Source organism: Arvicola amphibius, chromosome 6 (assembly GCF_903992535.2).
Source record: "Arvicola amphibius chromosome 6, mArvAmp1.2, whole genome shotgun sequence".
NCBI lineage: Eukaryota > Metazoa > Chordata > Mammalia > Rodentia > Cricetidae > Arvicola > Arvicola amphibius.
The window spans coordinates 34818956-34841202 of NC_052052.2; the positions used below are offsets into that span (position 1 = coordinate 34818956).

The following is a 22247-nucleotide window of genomic DNA, read 5'->3' on the forward strand; positions in this document are numbered from 1 at the left end:
GCTGCTCCGCCTCCCTTAAAACGCCAGGACGCGGGGAACGAGCCCAGCAGGCGGCCAGGCTTGACCTTGACCGTTGGCGCTGCCAGCTTTGCTCTGGCTGCCCAGCAACGGCGCGCTCCCCGCTCCCCGCGGGCCCGCGGTTGATCCCGCCCCTCCCTCAGGCGGAATCGCGGGTGATCCAGGCCGGGTTTTGCAGCGGAGCTGTTGGGTTGCGCGTGCTGATTCCTCTCCGGTAGCAGCGGGCTGCGGGAGACCATGGTGCTGAGCCAAGTCTGGACCACGCTGTCCGGAGTCTCCGGGGTTACCCTAGCCTGCTGCTTGTTGTCGGCGGCAGTGGTCCTGCGATGGACCGGGCGCCGGACGGCCCGGGGAGCGGCGGCCAGGGCGCGGCGGAGGCAGCGAGCCGGCCTGGAGACTATGGATAAGGCGGTGCAGCGCTTCCGGCTGCAGGTGACGGCGGGCTCCGGGGCTGGGGTGGGAGGGCGTGGGGAGCACGGCGTGGACGGGGCAGCACTTGCAGCCGCCTGGACGCCAGAAGACCGACTGGCAGGCAGCGCAGGTGTGAGCGAGCCTGGGAACAAAACCCCTCCTCGGGCTATCGCATTCCGTACACTTTCCGCGCCAGGTGCAGCCCGAGGAGAAGCGGAAAAGAAAGGGACAGGACAGGTCATGGAGTCTGGACACTGTACTGGTTTAAAAAGGAGCTTTACTCCGCGCCAGAGAATCTCGATTACTGACTCTCAACACTCTAAAAACAAAAACAGAAACCGCTAACGTGAGAATCAGTAGGTAAACTAGTGTTCAGGACTTTGGAACCATGGCGTGATGATGGCCCAGATAGCTTAAAAGTTCATGTTTGTTAATTTGTGCATGAGGATCTTAAGAGAGGGGTTAAAAAATAGACGCCTAGGTGAACTGGGAGTAGGGAGTTAGTGGCGAAGCCTCTCTAGAATCTAAGTCCTTCCCGGTTTCTGCCGCCCGGTCTTTCATATTCATCACCTCACAAACCTTTCTGCTAGCATCCTTCTGGCGGTTTCTCCTGCCTTGGACATTTCAGTGTGTCCTTTGGAGGTGTGAGAAAAGAGTTTGGGGAAAGGTTAGAGAAGATGTCTGCAAGAAGGTGCCTTTTCTCCTGTTGTATGAAGCACTGGCCCCAGCTAGAAGCCCAGATGTTGAACACCATGTGTGCCTATGTGCTGAAGGATCGAGGAGTTGCTGTGGGTATTTGTGGGATCTGACAGGTTGGAGATCTCCCAGGCCATGGGCACAGTAGGAGTCAGGAAGGTGTTTCTGGACCAGTATCAGTGAAAATTGTATTTTGCAGGTGCTCAGTTGCAGGTAGTGATTTTTGAGCCAGAATGACAACAAAGTGCTTTGTGGAGCTCTAGCTCACAGCAGTGGAGAGGAATTGGCGAGGGGTGGGGGGCGGTGGAATGGTAGTGGGTTTTGGATACCCAGCTGTGGGCCTGAATGTGGGCAAAACTGGCTGACTGTAGTAGTCTGAATTTACTCCCCATCATCACCAAGCCCGGGGTATATCGAATATATTTATTGAGATAAAAGTGTCTCTGGTTCTGCCTGAAAAGCTTACCATCAGTCAGTGTTTAGAACTGTCTCATTCCAGGTTGGGAGGTTCAGATCCCACCCTGGCCACCTCCTCTACCTGAGCACAGATTCTCTGCTACCTCCCCCTTTTTTCTGGTGATGCTCCTGGGCTGGACCTGGGGAGCCTCGGCTACTCCTCCATGTCCTCTGTGCAGCCGGCTGAGTTCTGCCATCTTCCAACACAGCTTGGGGAGCAGGCACAGGAATCTGCCCACAGTTCTGCCTACAGGAAGGAATAATCTTAGCCATAAGGAATCCATTTGCCTGGGAGGGCTGGGAAAAGGCTGGGTCTTCTTGTATTTCCCCCATTTCTTATAAAGTAATTGCCCTTCAGTCTCTTCAAGAACAGAAGAATCTGTTTTGCCAAAGAATGTTTTAGGGCAGAAGTTTTGGCTCTGAAATACAAATGTGGTTTGCATATCTTCCTGGAGCCAACACCTAGCCTCAGACACCAAACTTAGCTTTTTCAGGAAGGGGAACTGGCCTTGGGGTTTCAGGGGCTGGAGCCTCTGTGTGTGTTTGCTTGCTGTCTTCTTTGTGTTTTAGGCAGGGTCTCATGCTTCCCAGACTGACTTTGAACCCCTGATTCTCCTGCCTGAGCCTCCCAAGTGCTAGCAAGTACAGGCCGTACCACTACACTCTTATTCCCATGTGCTTTTTTAGTAAACAGAAAAGACGTTCATATTCCTAACATTGTCCGTGTGCCCCATACCTCTCTTTCTGTCTCGCTGTCCTGACTGAGAGACCAGCTCAAGAGACTCTCCCATTTCAGCAATTTGAAGCTCTGAGGCTTAGGTGTGGGCTGCCATACTTACCTAAGGGTTCTTGATGACAATAGCTTTGTTGACCTCATGGGGTGGTTAGGAGGTAGGAGCTTGATCAGCCCAGCCCTGGGATCTACCCTTTCCCTTCTTCACCCCACAGAACCCTCCTACTGAGCTCTGGCTTCCTTGGGTAATGAGAGGTGGCACCTGAGGCTGCCTCTGGAGTCTCTTCTAGTGTTTCTCAGCCTGTCCTTGAATAGCAAGGGGCGCCTGGGAAGGTAGGGTAGCAAGGGGCACCTGGGAAGGTAGGGTAGCAAGGGGCACCTGGGAAGGTAGGGTAGTAAGGGGCACCTAAGGTAGGGTAGCAAGGGGGACCTGGGAAGGTAGGGTAGCAAGGGGGACCTGGGAAGGTAGGGTAGCAAGGGGCACCTGGGAAGGTAGGGTCAAATGTACTGGAAGTGCCAAAGTAGTTCAGTCCCTCTGGTAGATACTACACAAAGTTAACTTTGTGCCAAGGTAGACACAAGATGGCAAGGAGGGCATGAGCACCTCTGAGTCACCGACGTTCACACAATGGTTCCCCTTCCAGACTCTGCAGCAACCCTAGGGAGAGGTGTATGTCTGGTTACTGTCGACCGATGGACGCTTATCAGCACCAGTCTTTCCCCTACTTCTCCCAACTGCCCCTGAGTAAGTTTTAAAAAACTTTAAAAAGAAATTATGCCAGGCGGTGGTGGCGCACACCTTTAATCCCTAGCAGTTGGGAAGCAGAGGCGGGTGGATCTCTATGAATTTGAGGCCACCCTGGTCTACAAAGCAAGTTCCAGGACAGTCAGAGAAACCTTGTCTCAAAAAAAAAAGTTTTATGTGTATGAATGTTTGGCCTACATGTATGTTTGTACACCATATGCTTTTCTTGTGCCTACAGAGGCCAGAGAGGGTATCAGACCCCCTGAAAATGTAATTATAGATGGTCATGAGACACCATGTGGGGGGCTGGAGAGATGGCTCAGTGGTTAAGAGCATTGCCTGCTCTTCCAAGGGTCCTGAGTTCAATTCCCGGCAACCACATGGTGGCTCACAACCATCTGTAATGAGGTCTGGTGCCCTCTTCTGGCCTGTAGACACACAGACAGAATATTGTATACATAATAAATAAATATTTTTTTAAGAACAAGACACCATGTGGGGCACTGGGAACAGAACGCAGGTCCTCTGGAAGAGAAGACAGCACCATTAGCTGTTGAGCCATGTCTCCAGCCCTGCTTGCACTGTTTCTACACTGCAGACAAGAACCAGCCCCAATGGAGTGTTGAGGCTGGACGCATCGTCACAGAACGTGATTCCTGTCATAGGACGTGATTCTTGCCTCAGGGCCTTTGCACGTGTGTTTGGATGTACTGTCTCATGCGTGCTCTTGGTAAAGCTCACTGGTCCTACAGATGCTCGCCCTTCAGTTGGATCCACTGTGATTGCGTCTCCTGGCCTTTCTCAAGCCTCCCTTGCACTCCTCTTTGAAATGATTCCACAGATAATCAAAAGCACAGTTAGACTATGAGAATGTCTTGGCCGTCTCTGTGAGCAAATGGAGGAGACAGCTTGAAATAGAACAAAGATAGAAATCTATGAGAGAAAAGGAGACAGTCCAAGAGTCGGAAATTAAGACGATAGATGGTTCAGGAGAGAAAGAAGCAGCCGGAAGAGGAGCGGTGCCTACAAGAGACATAGTGGCTCCCTCTTGAAAAATGTCTCACTTGGCGGTGGTGGCACATGCCTTTCAGGTGGATCTCTGTGAGTTCGAAGCCTGGTTTACAGAGCTAGTTCCAGGACATCCAGGGCTACACAGAGAAATCCTGTCTCAGAAAAGAGAAAGAAAGAGAGAGAGAGAGAGAGAGAGAGAGAGAGAGAGAGAGAGAGAGAAAGAGAGAAAGAAAGAAAGAAAAAGAGAGAAAAAAATGTTTCCACACTGGGTGGCCATACAGCTATCTTGAGATTATTTCTGGCCCTCTGGCCTCTTTGGGGTGCAGACTTTAGTGTTTTGGGAGAAGGAGGATGTCTCAACTGCCTAATGCTAGCTGAAGACTTAAAAATAGCTGTTAGCAACTGTGTCATCAACTGTCAACATGGAGACATTGGAAAGAATTGAAATGTGTGTGAGAATGGGGGTTGTCTTAGTCAATGTTCTATTTCTGTAAAGAGACACTATGGCCACAGCAACTCTTATAAAGGAAACATTTAATTGGGCCTGCCTTGCAGGTTCGGAGGTTTAGTTCATTGTCAGCATGACTGGAAGCATGGTGCGCAGGAATACGTGGTGCTAGAGAAGGAGCAGAGAGTTCTGTATCTGGGCTGGCAGGCAGCAGGAAGAGAGAGACACTTGGCCTGGCTTGAGCACCTGAAACTTCAAAGCCCACCCTCAAAGCCACACCCGTCCTAACAAGGCCACACCTAACAGGTGCCACTTCCTGGCAACCAAGCATTCAAATCTGAATCTATGGGAGCCATTCCTATTCAGCCCATCATAAGGATTGTTCTAGATGACATTTGCAGGGATTTTTGCAGGCATCTTTAGCAAGGAGGGAGGAGATGGTGACCAAGCTGCCAGAAGTAATTGCCTCAAATGAAACAGTGAACACATACTGTATTACAGGGTCTTGTGTTCCAGGCTGACTTTGAACTTGCTATATATTTTAAAGATGACCTTAAACTTCTGATCCTCTGACCTCCACCATGCCCAGGGTTTTTTGTTTGTTTGGGTTTTTTGGGGGAGGGGGAGCATTTCTTTGTGTAGCCCTGCCTGTCCTTGAACTTGCTTTGTAGACCAGGTTAGCCTCAAACTCAAAGATCCCTCTGCCTCTTAAGTGCTGGGATTAAAGGCATGTGCCACCACACCATGCCTGGTTTTATGTTATGCTGGGTATCAAACTCAGTACTTTGTGAACATTAGAAAAGCATTTTACCAACACAGCTATATTCTTAGGCCCTTATTTTACAGTTTTTTTAAAAAAGATTTATTTACTTTCTATGCGCATTGGTGTTTTGCATGCATGTGTGTCTGTGTGAGGGTGCCAGATCCCCTGGAACTGGAGTCACAGACAGCTGTGAGCTGCATGTGGGTGCTGGGAATTGAACCCAGGTCTTCTGGAAGGGCGGTCAGGGCTATTAGCTGCTGAGCCATCACTCCAGCCCCTTGTTTTGTGTCTTTGAGACAGACTTGTTTTATAGTTCTGGCTGGCCTGCAGCTCACTATGTAGACCAGGCTGGACTCAGATTCATGGCAACCCTCCTGCCTCCGTCTCCAAAGTGCTGGGATTACAATCATAAGCCTCCATGCTTGGAAAAAATATGAAGCACAGTTTGTGTTCATTGTGGGAAGGGAGAGGCAAGAGCAGGGCTTCAGACAGCGTGACTGCTTTGTGGGAAAGAAGAGAGTGACCACCGACAGCAGCAGTGTGGGCTCTTCCTGCCCCTTCGTCCTAGTCCTAGGAAACTTCGGTTTCCTTTCAGAACAGGGTCTGGGAAGAGTGGGTGAACACTCACTTTTTGTATACCTTCGTGTATTTGTGTGGTATACACATGTATATGCATTCATGTGTATGTGTACACATGTGTGTTCCTATGTGTGGAGGCCGGATGTCAGATATTTTTTCTATTACTCTCCACGTTATTTTTTGAGACAGAGTCTCTTCTTGAACCTAGAGATCACCAATTCAGCAAGATTAGCTGGCTAGTGAGATTCAGGGATCTTCCTGTCTCTACCTTCCTATCATTATTTTTTACTATTTTTAATTATGTGTGTGTATATGCATATGAGTGCAGTGCCCACAGAGGCCAATGAATTGTAGAGTTATAGGCTATGGATGCTGGGAATCAAACTCAGGTCCTCTGTAAAAGTAGTATATGTTCTTAACCTCTGAGCCATCTCTTCATCCCCCTAGATATTTTCAAGATAATATATGTGTGTGTTATATATATATATATATATGGTTATGTATTGGGAGGAGATCATGAATCTGTGTTTTTCTTCTGTAGCTTCTTATATTAAAAGAATAAAAACCCCAAGTAAGTATTACATCATTTAACAGATTTGGGGCAGTGCTCCTTGGCATTAAGAATGTAAGGTTTCCAGGTTGGGGCAGGTGTTGGGTGGAGCTGTGTCTGGGTGAACGGGAAGTGTGAGGGAGTGTTGAACCAAAGGTCGTCTGATAAGATCGTGGCTGGAAGCACCTTCAGGAGCTTACTCTGACTCTGAAATGCTGCTCTGTAGACCAGGTTGGGCTTTGCCCTTGTATAGACCTAGCAGGAAGGATGGGTCACAGGGGCAAGGGCTTAGCAGGGTAGTAGCAGGAAAGGTTGAAGCTGGAAAGGACTTGCCTGTCTGAGGATCCTGGGGCACACTGAGGTGGAGCCATATTGAAGGTGTGAGAGGCAGTGATCGCGGAAGGAAGGACAGGACTCACTGCATGCTCAGCTGGGCAGTTGCCTTAGGTGGAGCTTGGTGGAGGATCAGGAGACATGGGACAGGCAGAGCAGATGGGAGCTCAGAGAGTGAAAGCCAGGAGGGCAAACCCTTCTGGCCTCAGAGGTTGAAGACAAGTACCAGAGGAACCTGGAGGAGTCACCCTTCAGGTCATGGCTGAAAGGTCACCTCAGGTAGACTGTCCATCCATCTACAACAGCATCCTCATTTCCACCAAGATTGTTTCTCTGCTGTCTCGCGCTTTTCCTCAAGCTGCCTACCAGTGTCTTGTTTGCTTGCTTAGATGTTGATTCCCTGAATGCAGGAACCTTGAGTTCTTGTTTATTTCCGTATGCATGGCCTCTCATGTGCTCCTTTGCATCCCTTTGCTGACTGACTGAATAGCACTGAGAGCAGCAGAGAGGTGGTAGCGGGGGACCCTCGGGGCTGGTATTTCTATCCGAGAGACTCTGAAAAGAGTGCCATGTGGCCTGATACCTGTGAAGACCCTAGAGGCACGAAGGGCGATACAGTTATGTATTTGGAACTGGTAACAAGCGATTCTCTGGTGACCTTAGCAGGAATGGAGGATGTGTTGAGCAGTGGGGTGGTAGTTCAGTGTTCACTAATTGGTCTGATTCTGAGGAGGGCCCAGGAGGGTGTTTGCAGGCAGAGCTGACCCCAGGGACCGGAAGCCTTGGAGGTCTGGCAGGTGGGTGTGCCTTAGAGCCCTCCTCCATCAGAGAGCAATTCTTTCCCACTCTGCCCAGGTGCCACTCTCTACCACACCCTGATTTATTCTTTCATTCCCTCACTATCTACAGTTCATATCTGATGATGTCATAGCTTGCTTTCTGTTGCTGTGATAAGCAGTATGACCAAAAGTAAGTTGGAGGTTTTATTCCAACTTACAGATTATAGTCCACCATCGAGGGAAGCCAAGGCAGGAGCTCCAGGCAAGAACTGAAGCAGAGGCCATGGGGGACGCTATGTACTAGTTTGCGTTCCATGGCTTGCTCAGCTGGCTTTCTGAGGACCATGGTCCAAGGGGTGGCACTGCCTACAATCATTAATTAAGAAAATGCCCCACAGACATGCCCACAGGCTAATCTGATGGAGGGAATTCCTCCACTGAGGCTCCCTCTTCTGAGATGGCTTCAGCTTGTGGCAGCTTGACAAAGAACTAGGCCTCACAGTTACCTGTTCGTTCTCAGCTCCATCCTTGTCTCGCGTAAGCTCGTGGGCATTGCTTCTTGTTTACTTCTGCGGGACCAGGTTCAGAGCAGGCCCTTCATACCTGTCTGGAAATGAATGTGTCAGTCATCCCCCTTTGGATGTGGTTTTCAGCCACTAACGTAGCATTTTAATGGGACTTTTGTTGATTCACTTCCCTGCCAGGGCTTGTGTGCTGTGGATGGCCATGCTGGGTGGGTAGAGTATCACTACCTTCCTTCCTTCCTTCCTTCCTTCCTTCCTTCCTTCCTTCCTTCCTTCCTTCCTTCCTTCCAGATTTATTTCATTTTATGTCTATGAGTGTTTTGCTTACAGGTGTGTGTGTGTGCACCACATGCATTCCTGCAGAGGTCAAAAGAGAGCATCGGATCTCCTAGAACTAGAGTTACAGATGGCTGTGAGCCATCATGTAAGCCAATCCCAGGTCCCCCCCCCCCACAAGGGCAAATACTCTGAGCCCTTTCTCCAGCCCCACCCCCTCCCTTTGTGGTTCTAAACAAAGCGCTTCCTTTCTTTTAGCTTTAGTCTCTAAATCTGAACACTGGGAATGGTAGTCAGAGTTAGTGAAGACATGGAGGGTCATAGGCTTGGTGTTGAAAAGTCTGTAATCCAGCCAGTGGTGGTGGTGGCGCACGCCTTTAATCCCAGCACTCAGAAGGCAGAGGCAGGTGGATCTCTGCATTCTAGGCCAGTCTGGTCTACAAAGCAAGTTCTAAGACAGCCAGGGCTACTCAGAGAAACCCTGTCTTGAAAGCCAAAAACCCAAACCAAAACCAAACGAAAGCTTGTGATCTCATCTCCTTGGGGCTGGGGACAGGGGAGGAAGATCTTGAAAGTTCAAGGCTAACCCGGTCAGGATAACTGAGACCTCTTAAAAAACAAATACAATCAGGTGTGGTGGAGCAAATCTTTAATCCTAGCAGTTGAGAGAGGCAGGCAGATCTCTGAATTTGAGGCTGTCCTGGTTTACATAGTGAGAACCTATCTCAAACAGAACAAAATATACCCAAAGGATGGGGAGGGGCACTATAAAACGCTGACTTCTGGATATGTATGACATGACTGTTACAATCAGAATATGATTTGGACACACACAACAACAACAACAACAACAACAACAACAACAACAAACAAAAACCAAACAGAAATACCATGGAGAAAGTGGGAACAGGCCTAGTTGGGAAGAAGGTCAACAGGTGTGTGTGTGTGGGTGAATAAGAGGAGGTAACGGGGATGGGATATGATCACAATTCATTATATAATAGTAAGAAACTGTCAGAAATGGAAGAAAAGAAAAGGAAAAATAAATAACCCCGGGAGTGAGAGTGGGGACCCAAACAAATAAAACACTCAGCGCTGTGCATGACGGGCAGCAGGCAGCTGTGTTGGATGCTAGTCTAATGGCGCAATAATCTGTCCGGGCAACGCCCTGCCCCTCATCATTTCCTATCCAGCAGACGTCCGGAGGTGACATTTGCACTGGTCTGGGACACCAAGAGCCTACCTAGGGTGGTTTCTGGTGTCAGAGCTGCAGGTGGTACCTTCTATAGGGATATGAGCAAGTGACAGTGAGCATGAGCTTGTTTACTGTGAGGACTGAGTGGCAAAAGTCACCTGTGCAAGACTGATGGAATATGTTCCCCACAGAACCCTGACTTGGACTCAGAGGCGCTGCTGGCCTTGCCCCTGCCCCAACTGGGACAGAAGTTATACAGTGGGGAGCTGTCCCCAGAGGCTGTGCTTTTCACCTACCTGGGAAAGGTAAGCCCTAGGCTAGCCCCTGCCTTCTTTGCACAGGCTTTGGGGAAAACCTGGCCTTGGTTGTCCTGCTCCGGATCATGGTAGAATCTCAGTGCCAGGAACTACTAGGGAGGGAAGGAGCCAGCGTGTGTGTGTGTGTGTGTGTGTGTGTGTGGACACTGAGCATGTTGTCTTAGCTTGAAACCTGGCTTCCAGCCCAGATTTCCCTCTCTCCCGCCTCCACCTCATTGGCCACCAAGTCTGTTCTGTTCCTTTCTGTCTCTCTCCACCCTCCCCCTTAGCCACCTTGCTGTTCACTGTTCTCTTCCTTTGTGGGCAGCAGCAGCAGCAGCAGCAGCAGCTTCCGGGCAGGTGCCCTTTTAGTTTAGCAGGCCTTGGGGTCCAGATCTTCATCCCCCCAGCAACGCAGACCGTGGAGACTGGAGACAATGAGCTGGGGCTCTGCCTTGCTTTGCACCGGTTCCCTTTCCTTGGGATTTCCCCTCTCTGTTTCCTCATCGATTCCATTCTGCCCAGCAAGTCCTCCCCTGCCCTTGCCCTGCTGGGTGTCCCTCTCCCTGTCAACTCACAGGCAGGGCTCGACTTCCCCTCTCCAGACTCTCCATGGGTAATCCCTGTGGATAGGGATTGTTCTTTAATTCTTTAAAAACTTTAAAGTATGTGTATTTGTGTGTGTAAGGGGGTATGTACATGTGTGCAGATGCTCTTGGAGGCCAAAGAGGGCATTGGGTGGCATGGAATGTGAATTACAGGTGGCTGTGAGCCTCCTGGCGTGAGTGCTGGAACCTAAGCTAGGGTCCTCTGGAAGAAGAGAAAGTTCTCTCCCATGAAGCCATCTCTCCAGCCCCGACAGAAAGTGTCTTATTTGCTGGTAAGCCTTAGTGCCACATGCATTCTCTTTCCCTTAAGAAGTGCTCAGGGAATATATGTGAGAGAAAAAGAGGAAGACAGACTATATACATCCTGGTGCATTCTGAGTGTGTTGTGTCTGTGAGCGTGACCCCGAGTAGATGAGTATCAGTGTCAGGGCTGAGGTGTGTGCTGATAGTGTTTGAAGGGACGGCATCCAAGTGGGCGGGAGAAAGTAGGCCAATGTCACTGACAGACACGAGACCTCAGCCAAGGCCGTCACTCTTGCTTACCAAGCCCTCGATAGGCCCTTGCACTTCCAGTTTTCAACTGAGCATTTTTGTTGCGTAGGCTCCTCCCTTCCTGCCTTGTGTGGCCGGTGACTGATGGCTGCGGTTGTGCGTGTGACCACACAGCTTACTCTTTTCTCTCGTTGTCTCCCAGGAGCAGGAGGGGTCACTAGGTTCAGCCTCTGTGTCCCCCTTCTGTACACCTGGGACCCTAGGCCTGTGACTTGAAGGTCTAGATGTCTACTGTCAATTTATCATTATGTTGGGCCTAACCCTTATTTCTTTACTGAGGTCAGTCATCTGTGGGACTCAAGAGTCTCAGGGGAAAAGGGAAGCTCCACTTGACCAGTGTGAGCCTGCCACAGGGCAGAGGATGGAGTGCCAGGGTCTAGTCTAGCTCGACTGACTCCCAGCAAGACCTGATGTGGAGGTCTGCTCCTGTCTGCTCCTGTCTATCTCCCTGGGCTTAGATAGAGCTTGGAATTATGGGAGCAGCGGCCACTGGTCTTCTAGCTCATCCTCTGCTGAGTGCCTCTGAGGACAGCATCATGCTCCCTAGCCTGGCCTGGTCCCGCGTCTTGTTCTCTAAGAGCCTGGGCGAAGCAGGGTGGGTACTGGGCCGGAGGTCATCCTCTGTGCTGCTGCCTCTGAGCCGTGTTTCTGGTTACCCTTTCCCTTGTAGGAAATGTAGAAGGGGGGGGGGACATTAAAGAGAGGAGCTGCCTTCCCTCCGCTTTGTGTCCATTTCCCTTTCCCTAGGCCTGGGAAGTGAACAAGGGGACCAACTGCGTGACCTCCTATCTGACTGACTGTGAGACTCAGCTATCCCAGGCCCCACGACAGGGCCTGCTCTATGGCATCCCTGTGAGCCTCAAGGAATGCTTCAGCTACAAGGTATGCCCTCCCTGATGTCAGCCTTCCATACTTCCTCTGCTCTGTATCCAGCTCTGGGGGCTTAAAGGATGCCTCAGTTCTAGAGACCTCAGAGGCTTGGGCTGGCCAGTGTGCTGGTGGTGGGAGTGTCCCTGAGCTGCCGAAGGGTCCTGTCTCAACCATGGTGTCTTCTTTATACCCATCTCTCCCCGAAGGGCCAAGATTCCACGCTGGGCTTGAGTTTGAATGAGGGGGTGCCATCGGAGTGTGACAGTGTGGTGGTGCAGGTGCTGAAGCTGCAGGGCGCCGTGCCCTTCGTGCACACCAATGTCCCCCAGTCCATGTTAAGGTTGGTCCTTAGGAACTGGGTGAGGTGGGAGTAGACAGAGGACAGTTGTCAACGTGGCCTGAGCTAACTCTTTGCTGCTTTCCTCCAGTTTTGACTGCAGTAACCCACTCTTTGGCCAGACTCTGAACCCATGGAAGTCCTCCAAGAGCCCAGGTGGTTCCTCGGGGGGCGAGGGGGCTCTCATCGGATCTGGGGGCTCCCCTCTGGGCTTAGGCACAGATATTGGAGGCAGCATCCGTTTCCCTTCTTCCTTCTGTGGCATCTGTGGCCTCAAGCCTACCGGAAACCGCCTCAGGTAAGGTGGGCACAGGGACCTTTCGAACTCCCTCATGCATGCATGACCCAGGAGCGATTTACTAGCCAGTATTTTTAAGGGAATGGGAGGAGGTAAATATCACCGGCTGTGCATGGTTTCTCTGCCAGTGCTGGGGGTTCACAGCTAGGGCATGGGCTTGGGTGAGGATAGAGCGGCCGCTGCTTGTTTCCAACATCTTGTGTTTCTGACCAGCAAGAGTGGCCTGAAGGGCTGTGTCTATGGACAGACAGCAGGTGAGTGGGGCCTGGAACACTCTTGGTGCCCTGGAGGGTGGGGGCTCATCTTGATCCGCCTTCACCCCTGTTTTGCCTGTGGGCAATATCTGATTGCCAGGCTAATTCCCACTGCCCCTTCTCGCTCTTACTCTGGAGCCATAGGCCAGCCCTTACTCAGACCCAGAGCTCCTTAGGGGCCAAGTGACGCCTCTTCCTCCCCTCCCCTCCCCTCCCCTCCCCTCCCCTCCCCTCCCCTCCCCTCCCCTCCCCTCCCCTCTCTACAGTGCAGCTTTCTGTTGGCCCCATGGCCCGGGATGTGGAGAGCCTGGCATTATGCCTGAGAGCCCTACTGTGTGAGGACTTGTTCCGCTTGGACCCCACCGTTCCACCCTTGCCCTTCAGAGAGGAGGTGAGCGGGGGTGGGGTGGAGGTGGGAGGTGGGCAAGGGAAGTGAATTCTAGAACCCAAGCGGTGTGGGAAGGATTGACTGGAAAACCCTCTCCTGTGGCAAGGGTAGGCTGGGGCAGCTGCTACTCCACATTTGACCACTAGGTGATGCCCGTGCCTGCATTTGGAACTTCTGGGGTTTTAGCCTGTGTGACTGAGGACCATTAGTTAGGTTCAGAGACTTCTCAGAAAGAAACTAGACCTGGGTTGGATTTGCTCTTAGGAAATAGCAGCATTTCTTACAGTATTCCTGCCCATATCCCCAGTAAATAGGCTCCGTGGCAAGTAGGCTGAATGAGCTGAGAGCCGTGAAGTGTCATCTTCCCAAATATGACCAATATAGGTCATTGATCGGAAGGAGCTGAACAGCTTTACTCCCTGAAGCTGGGGAGCCGGCTTCTTAGTGCCTGAGAGGGGAGGGGAGGGTGGGGCCTGCCTAGGTGGATCTTTCAATCTGGAGTTGGGCTTGATGTAATAGTTAGGGATGGGGCCAGGGGAGGGGCATACAGAAAGAGGAGGAGCTTTGGGTGAGAGACCCAGAGTCTTGGTGAGCTGGGGAGAAGGAGGGAACCAGGATAACCATGGAGGTTATCTGCATTTATGTACAGAGCTTTTGGGGGTGGTCACAGTGGAGGCATGCAGACACAGTGTGTCATGTCTACTATGGGATGCAAGCTCCACTTCCAGCAGTCCAGCCTTTCTTTCTCCCATGCTGGCCTCTCCCCTGTCTCTGTGAAGCTGTCTTGAAGAGGCTGAGGGTCCCCAGACAGCTCTAGCCTGAACCTCTTCTGAGAGGGGAGAGGTGGGAGGCCCCTGTCTGGAGGTCTGGACTAGTTCTCACAGGAGCAGCGAGGGCAGCTAACAGCTCAAAAGACAGGATGCATGGACTTCAGTCTTTGGGTAGCCCTAGTTCCCTCTAAGGACTCTGGGAACCCTTCCTGCTCTTTCTGAATCACTGTGGAGGCTTTTTGTGAAAGGGTTAGAGGTGAAGGGTTTGGTGGTACTGAAGGGGAAAACATAGCTTGTAACGTCGTAGCTGTGGTTGACTGAGAGGACCTGTCTCTAAGCATCCTATGTGGGCCATTCTCTCTGCTCAGCCTCATCTCTAGTGTTTGCTTCTAGGTCTACACAAGCTCTAGACCCCTGCGGGTGGGCTACTATGAAACTGACAACTATACCATGCCTACCCCGGCCATGAGGAGGGCCGTGCTGGAGACCAAGCAGAGTCTCGAGGCTGCTGGCCACACGGTATGGCATCTCCTCTCCTCCAGGGGAGTCTTCCTGATACCCATGGACCTCCCAGGCCCCTGCATTCCCTGTTATTTAGCCATCGGGGATGAGAGTTTTGGCTCTCTGAGACCAGTGCAAAGATGACCGAGGTGGGAGGACCGGGACGAGTAGTGGATGGAGGGCTTAGCCTGTGCTGAGCGATGTCTGAACGATGATGTACCACTCCCTAAAGAGTCCCAGGGACCTGGGACTGTGGGCCAGTGGGTTTTGGTTGATTATCCTGAGACAGCTTCATGTGTGGCTCCAGTCTTCTCCTGATGTCATGGGTCAGTAAGGCTGACTTTGTGATCATGTGGCCCAGATTGTCCACATGGCCCCTGGGGCAGCATATGAGTTACGGGAACCGAAGGCTGTAATATACCCTTCAATCCCTGCAGCTGCTTCCCTTCTTGCCAAACAACATACCCTACGCTCTGGAGGTCCTGTCCGCAGGTGGGCTGTTCAGTGACGGTGGCCACGCTTTCCTCCAGAACTTGTGAGTGCTGTTGGGCTTCAGGATGTAGGGTGGAATTAGAACAAAGTGCGGAGAGGCTGGGCTCGGTGGTTAGGAGCACGGGACGTTCTTCCAGATGATCCAGATTCAATTCTCAGCACTCACGTGGCATCTCACTTCTGTCTGTAACTCCAGTTCCAGGGCATTTGGTGCCCTTTCCTGGCCTCTGCAGGCACCAGACACACCAGTGCACAGATATACATTCAGGCAAACACTTAGATGCATAAAATAATACAATAATTAAAAACATGTGTAGACTAGGGCGAGCAGCTGGGCCCTGTTGACCATCCCCAGGACAGGCCTTTGCTGCACATGTGGAAGATCTGGGTTTCTGGGAAGGGACCTTGCTGTCCTTCCAGCTGTGCAAGTTGAGCCTGGAGATAACTCACTAGAGACTATGGAAAGGTAACAGTGTAATGGGAGGCTTTTTTTTTTTTTTTTTTTTTTTTGGTTTTTCGAGACAGGGTTTCTCTGTAGCTTTGAAGCCTATCCTGGAACTAGCTCTTATAGACCAGGCTGGCCTCAAACTCACAAAGATCCGCCTGCCTCTGCCTCCCAAGTGCTGGGATTAAAGGTGTGCGCCACCACACCGCCTGGCCTTCCCTGCTGTTTGTTAAGGAAGGGCACCAACCTTTCCTGAGCCAATTCTTTCTTTTCAATCCTCAATTTCCCTTTTTCTGAGTTGGGCGTGTGGAACAGACTCACTTAAGAGGCTTGCCAGAGAGCAGTTCCTCCCAGCTGTTTGCAGAGGCCTGAGAAGGTACCTCTTGGAGACATTATTTCTGAGCTGGCCCAGGCAACAGACCTGCTCCTTGGTCTCACTGTAGCTCAGCTTGGGCCCTGCAGCCTTGCTCAGTCAACGGCTCAGCCTGTCATGTCACTATGCCAGCTCACCCTCCCCCGAGCAATTTCCCAGCAGCTGAATACTGCCTAGGCATCAGTAGAAGGTACTACCTCTCCACCCAACCCCGAGAACGAGACGATCCTAGAAGGTTTCTCCAAGCTTTTGAGCCAGATGAGGAACAGCTTCCTGGGCAGCCTGTCACGTAGCCCCATTTCTAAATATAGGCTGGCATCAGTGCTAAATGGAAAATGCCTAGGGAGACATTTCCCTCCGTCCTTGGTGACCCTAGGACTGCCTCCCGGTCTCTACTAGGGGTGGGTATCCCAGCGAGCAGCAGAAACAGTGTGCGTTGGAAAGAGGTCAAGTAAACGACTAAATCCCACAGGAGCTGGGTGAGGAAGGAGGTGGGCAGGGCCACTGAGTCCACAGGACTGCATCAGGGAGGGAGAAGGGGAGGGGGAGCGAAGCACCTCACCTAGGCCTTTTGTCTTCCAGCAAAGGCGACTTTGTGGATCCCTGCTTGGGGGACCTCATCCTAATTCTGAAGATACCCGGGTGGTTGAAAACACTGCTGAGCTTCCTGCTGAAGCCTCTGGTGAGAGCTCCAGGCATACAAGGACGCAGCCTCTGGGCCCCCATCTTATGATCGTTCATGGTCTCTAGCTCTGCCTTCCTCCCCTGGCCTCTAGGTGTGGACAGTCATGGCCTCCTTGTCTCTCCCCTGACTGTTCTCTTCCCCGGTCCCTCAGTCTTTTGTTTGTCAAAAGGGGTGTGACCCAGACCTGGGAGGTGGGAAGACATGGAAGAGGTGGCATAGGGGACCAGTCACTGACCCTGTGTCTGTTCTGGTACAGTTTCCTCGACTGGCAACCTTTCTCAAGAGCATGCAGCCTCGGTGAGAACTTTTTCTATACCCTGATGCCTGCCCCTGTCTTTCCCCAGCTGGTCTTGTCTGCATCCAGGTGGTTTTGATGGGAAAGCCTCTGGGGGAAATAAATCTTAAAGTTGAGGTGTCCAGGCAGAGAGCTCGACTTGGGACCATTGGGGGAGCCCCTGATCCTGTCTTAGGAGGGTCCTGGATCTGGAGGACAAGGGCCTGAGAGCAGAGCAGGACAGGCTAGATAGACGGAAGCATAGGGAAACAGACCAGAAAGGAGTTAGCCTGAGCTGGGGTGGTCTGGGGACTGTGGGTACCAGGGGAAAATGGGAAAGGCTTTTAGGAATCTGAACTGAACTGGTCTGGACCTGGTCCTGCCCACTCCTTGGTGGCTGGGTCTTCAAAATCAGGACATGAGCCAGCTTGTTTCCAGAATGACATCTGTGGACTTAACTCCTCTCACCTCTAGGTATTGCGGACCTTTGATAGCCCTCCCCTCTCTTGTAGGCCAAGGATCATGAGGAATCAGGTCTGGTCTAGTGCTGGCTTGGCTGTGACGTCATTAAACCATCCAGCTGTAGCCCTTGAGATCCTGGATTTTTCTATCTAGACAGCAGGGCCTTGATTTCCCCTCTCAGAGATCCCCTGGGGTTGAGTGAGATCTAGAAGGGGTGAGAGCAGGGTGTATGATGTTGATGCTGATGCTGATATGATGTTGATGCTGCTGATATGATGATGATGATGTTGATGCTGATGCTGATATGATGTTGCTGATGCTGATATGTTGATGCTGATGCTGATATGATGTTGATGCTGATGCTGATATGATGTTGTTGCTGATGCTGATATGATGTTGATGATGATGCTGATATGATGTTGATGATGCTGCTGATATGTTGTTGATGCTGATGCTGATATGTTGTTGATGCTGATATGATGTTGATGATGCTGATGCTGATATGTTGTTGATGCTGATGCTGATATGATGTTGATGCTGATGGCTGTGGCTGTGTTGGCTGGTGACCTCACTCTATCTGTCCAGGTCTGCTGGAAAGCTATGGGAACTGCAGCATGAGATTGAGGTAAGGTCTGAGTCCTGGAGAGTAGGAGGGTGCAATTGCTCAGGGCATCTACCAGCGGGCATCTCTGACAGCTATTGTCACTGGGGCCCTGGGGTGGCCTGCCACTTCTTCCTCTCTAGAGACTTTGGCTTGGGCCCTTCTGTGATATTCATTTGCCCAGTGCCTGTCCAGGAGTCTGGGTCATAGGGCTTCTGTCCTGAGCCCCTCTTTGTTCTTCTCGGACTATCCATGTTAGTAAGCATCAAAATACTTTGGCAGAAAGTATTTTGCCCGTGGTATTTTTTATACCATCAAGGGGTAGCTCTTCTGGTCGCATGGTGGTTCAATTCAGATCCAGATGTTAGGGCCAGAGCCAACTCAGTGTCCATCAGACATCCTGGGGGTACCTTGAGTCTCTCTGAGTGCCTCCCCAAGTGTGTTCGTGTCCCTTCAGATGTACCGGAATTCTGTGATTGCCCAGTGGAAAGCTATGAACTTGGATGTGCTACTGACCCCCATGCTGGGCCCTGCTTTGGATTTGAATGCATCAGGCAGAGCCACAGGTGAGGCCTACTGCCCTTCCCTCAGTACTCTCTTTTCTCCCTCCCCTCTGAGGTCAGCCCTTTGAACTCCGGTGCTGTGGGTAGAAAAGGAAGAGTTCTGGGGACACCCCCTCTGTGGAGGAGCATCTTGCTCCTCACTTGGACCTCTCTAGCTTGTTGGCTAAAGGGATGGAAGATGGCCAGGCGCTGGTGGCGCACGCCTTTAATCCCAGCAGAGGCAGAGGCAGGCGGATCTCTGTGAGTTCAAGGCCAGAGTGGTCTATAAGAGCTAGTTCCAGGACAGGCTCCAAAGCTACAGAGAAACCCTGTCTCCAAAAACCAGGGGTGGGGTGGGGGGAAGATGCGTGGAATGCTGGGAGTGGTTGAGTTGTCTGTTCTGAACACTATTTCTGTAGGAGGTCTCCTTGACGAGCCTGCAGTTTGGGGAGGTCGTGTTTGAATCTAGGGGTTTTTTAAATCAAGAATATAGGACCAGCATTCCAGGTCGGGGAATCGGGGCAGCTGCATGGGAAAAGGCACAGGGCAAGTGTCAGGGAGTCTTGCTGGCTTCTGTGCTTTGCCACAGACCTCAGGCCTGGGAGAGGGGGTTTTGTGTAACTGTAGAATCAGAGTGCCATTTTATGTGCGGGTTGAGGATGGGTCACTTAGGCCCAGAGAGGACAGTTGGCCCTGCAGGTGGCAGGGATTGCTACAGCCAGGTCTTGTGTTCTAGGGGCTATCAGCTACACCATGCTCTACAACTGCCTAGACTTCCCTGCGGGGGTGGTGCCTGTCACCACTGTGACCGCTGAGGACGATGCCCAGATGGAGCACTACAGAGGCTACTTTGGGGATATCTGGGACACTACGCTGAAGAAGGTAAAGCCTGCCCAGCCCCCGCTGCTGTAGAGGACAGAGGCCTAGCACTTGCAGGCTTGGCCAGCCTTCCTCAGAATAGCCCCATGCCTGCCGCTTGCCCTCCCCGCAGAGTACATGTTTTCTGGACCTGGGGCATGATCCCATTTCTCCCATCCTGATGTCTGTATCCCCTGTAGGCCATGAAGAAGAGTGTAGGCCTGCCGGTGGCCGTGCAGTGTGTGGCCCTGCCCTGGCAGGAAGAGATGTGCCTGCGCTTCATGAGGGAGGTGGAACAGCTGATGGCCCCTGAAAAGCAGCCATCCTGAGGGTCATTGACCTGCCCAGCTCTGGAGGACCTGAGGCCTACGAACTCTGTAGCTCTGTCTATTCAGGATACTACCACCTGTGAGGAAATGCCGGGCACAGGGAAGAGGCATCCACCTGCCCTCCCCTGGACCCCTACAGAAGCACAGGAACCCCCCACCCCCAACCAAGTTTGGACCTTGCTCCCTTCTCTGGTCCTCTTTCCATCCTGATCCCCTACTTCAGGTGGCAGCCAGCAGGAATGGCCTGAGCCAAGGGTCACCAACAGTGAAGAAGCAATGCATTATGTATTTTCTGGGTGTTTCTGTTAGGGTTCTGGGAACCAGAGCCTGCTGAGAGGGCTGGCCTGAAGCCAGCTGCAATCTTGTCATTCTCCTGCTTCCAAACCTCCCTGATGTCATCACCCACAAGATGGACAAACGGGCATGTTCTCGGCACTTGACTCTGTCTCTTCCTTTTTTGTTTGGATTCAGCCCAGCTTTGATGGACACTGCCCCAGGTCTTCCTCCGCTCCCTCCATCTCTGCTAACATGCCGCCTTTTTTACCTCTCCTCTTAGTACTTTGAAGCCCAGCACACATGTCCCCTTTTTTGTCCCACGAAACCTTCTGTCCTTCCTCTGGGCCCCAGAGGGTGTGGGATCTTTCTTCCCAGTCTGTTCTGTTGGTGGAGTGGACATCTGTGGTGGGTTGTCTTCCCTGAGGATACTAGCTCTCCTCAATGGTGGGGACTTCATTTCTTCTATTACAGACAGCACAGGGCAGCAGAGAAAGCAGCTGGGTTGGGCTGCAGGGAGCCAAGTGGGCACACCTGGCCCTGAGCTGTCACTGTTGGGAAGAAGAGCCACCTGCCTGCGAGGAATAAAACAAGGCACTCTGTTGGAGTTGCTACCACTGCTGACCAAGGCCTGGAAGGAAGTCTTCCTGGAGAATGAGAAGGTGTACTGAGCCTAGAAAGTTCTCAGAGGCTGAGTTAAGAAATGGGGGCTGGATAGATGGCTCACTGGTTAAGAGCACTGGCTGTTCTTCCAGAGGACTCAGGTTCAATTCCCAAAGCCCACATATCAGCTCACAGCTGTCTGTAATTCCATCTCCAGGGGATCCAACACCCTCACACAGACATACATGCAGGCAAAACACCAACACACATAAAATACAAATAAATAATTAAAAAAAATAAATGAGCCAGGCGGTGGTGGCGCATGCCTTTAATCCCAGCACTCGGGAGGCAGAGGCAGGTGGATCTCTGTGAGTTTGAGGCCAGCCTGGTCTACAAGAGCTAGTTCCAGGACAGGCTCTAAAAAAGCTGCAGAGAAACCCTGTCTCGAAAAACCAAAAACCAAATAAATAAATAAATAAAAATAAATGAGAACATCCTAGGGAAAAGAGGCAGTATGCCCAAAGGCCAGGGTGAGTTTGGCAATGGTGGGTGTGTTGAGTGTGTACGGGAGACCAGATTAAGGTAGACTTGGGTGGCCAGGTGAGGAACTTGGTTCTTTCTCAAGGGTGGCAGGGGCCTTGGGAGGTTATAAAGGTTCATGAAGGAGGGCAGATTGAGGGTCAAAGCCTAGACAAAGAGAAGATCGTGACTTATCTGGGACTTTCTACATTATCAGTCCTTTCTGCTGGAAGCACTCGGCTTCGTGCCCTGGTCGCTTCGACTTGTTGCTATCAGAGTTCACCATGTGAAAACCCAGGCCCTTGTCTTCCCTGCTGAAGCAACCATGCTGCTTGTGTGTGATGGTTGGAGTGGTGGAGGTCAGCAGTGCTGCGGGCAGGCACCGTGCTGTGCTGAGGCCAGTAACAGGTGCTGGAGTCTCAGCTCCCAGCCTCACAGAACTTAAGTTATAGACGGTATTTCTCAGTGAAGGGAGAAGGGAGGCAGAAGGTGGACAGTTCTGAGCACACTTTGCGTGTCCCACCTTCGTGCCCTTGGCTCACTGATCTAGCCGTGTCTGGAATGTTCCTCCTCTGCTCTCCAGCCGGAGTACCTTCCCATCTTGGGGAAGGTGATTGTCCCTCACTGTTAGCTTTACCAGACTGGGAAAGAAGGTTGCTTGTGTTTCTGTATATTCCCCGAAGCAGAAGTTACATCTGACAATAGAATCTATTGGGCTCTGGAGGCGAGAGCCTGTATCTCATACGCAGAAACTGAAGTGTAGAGAAGGTTACGGATTCATCCAGGGCCGAGCAGGAAGTACAGAGGAGACCTGAGACTCACATCCCCCACTCTAAACCTCATGTGTGCTTTCCTCGTTTTACGACCACAATTACAAGCATTAAACAGCTCTGGGTACCAGCCTCTGTGTTCGGTGACACAGTCTCTGAAGACAGAAGCATCGTCCGAATACTTGCTTCTCTGCTGCTGTCTGTCTGCAGGAGCTTTGGTCATTTCCTTTGACACTCCCCCCCTCCATCTTCTTTCCTTCTTTCTTTCTTTCTTTCTTTCTTTCTTTCTTTCTTTCTTTCTTTCTTTCTAAAAGATTTTATTTTTTATTTTTTATGTATACAGTGTTCTGCCTGCATGTACACCTGCAGACCAGAAGAGGGCACCAGATCTCATTACAGATGGTTGTGAGCCACCATGTGGTTGCTGGGAATTGAACTCAGAACCTCTGGAAGAGCAGCCGGTGCTCTTAACCTCTGAGCCATCTCTCCAGCCCTCCCCTCTCCATTTTCTATCCTGCAGGTTTGTGATGTGGACCTCAGGATACAACTAGAGAGCCTTCCATGTGTCCCAGTAAGGGGACATTGTTCTTGAAACAGAATCTCTCTATGTAGTCCTGGCTGTCCAGGATC

General features: G+C 51.4%; 1 protein-coding gene across 1 annotated transcript; it reads left to right on the top strand.

Moving 5' to 3' along the window:
• Window positions 1-137: 137 nt before the first annotated feature.
• Faah (fatty acid amide hydrolase) lies at window positions 138-19892 on the top strand. Its single transcript, XM_038334830.1, has 15 exons — window positions 138-450; window positions 9709-9822; window positions 11721-11855; window positions 12050-12183; window positions 12272-12478; window positions 12692-12732; window positions 12999-13123; window positions 14284-14409; window positions 14829-14926; window positions 16284-16383; window positions 16643-16683; window positions 17708-17747; window positions 18181-18289; window positions 19002-19147; window positions 19324-19892. Exons 1-15 carry the CDS (start codon window positions 256-258, stop codon window positions 19450-19452), a joined length of 1740 nt encoding a protein of 579 aa, XP_038190758.1. The 5' UTR covers window positions 138-255; the 3' UTR covers window positions 19453-19892.
• Window positions 19893-22247: the final 2355 nt, after the last annotated feature.

Coding starts and splice junctions, on each gene's coding strand:
- Faah (XM_038334830.1), top strand. CDS start 256: ATGGTGCTGAGCCAAGTCTGGACCACGCTGTCCGGAGTCTCCGGGGTT. Junction 14,410..14,828: donor TCGAGGCTGCTGGCCACACG/GTATGGCATCTC, acceptor CAATCCCTGCAG/CTGCTTCCCTTCTTGCCAAA. Junction 18,290..19,001: donor TGCATCAGGCAGAGCCACAG/GTGAGGCCTACT, acceptor CTTGTGTTCTAG/GGGCTATCAGCTACACCATG.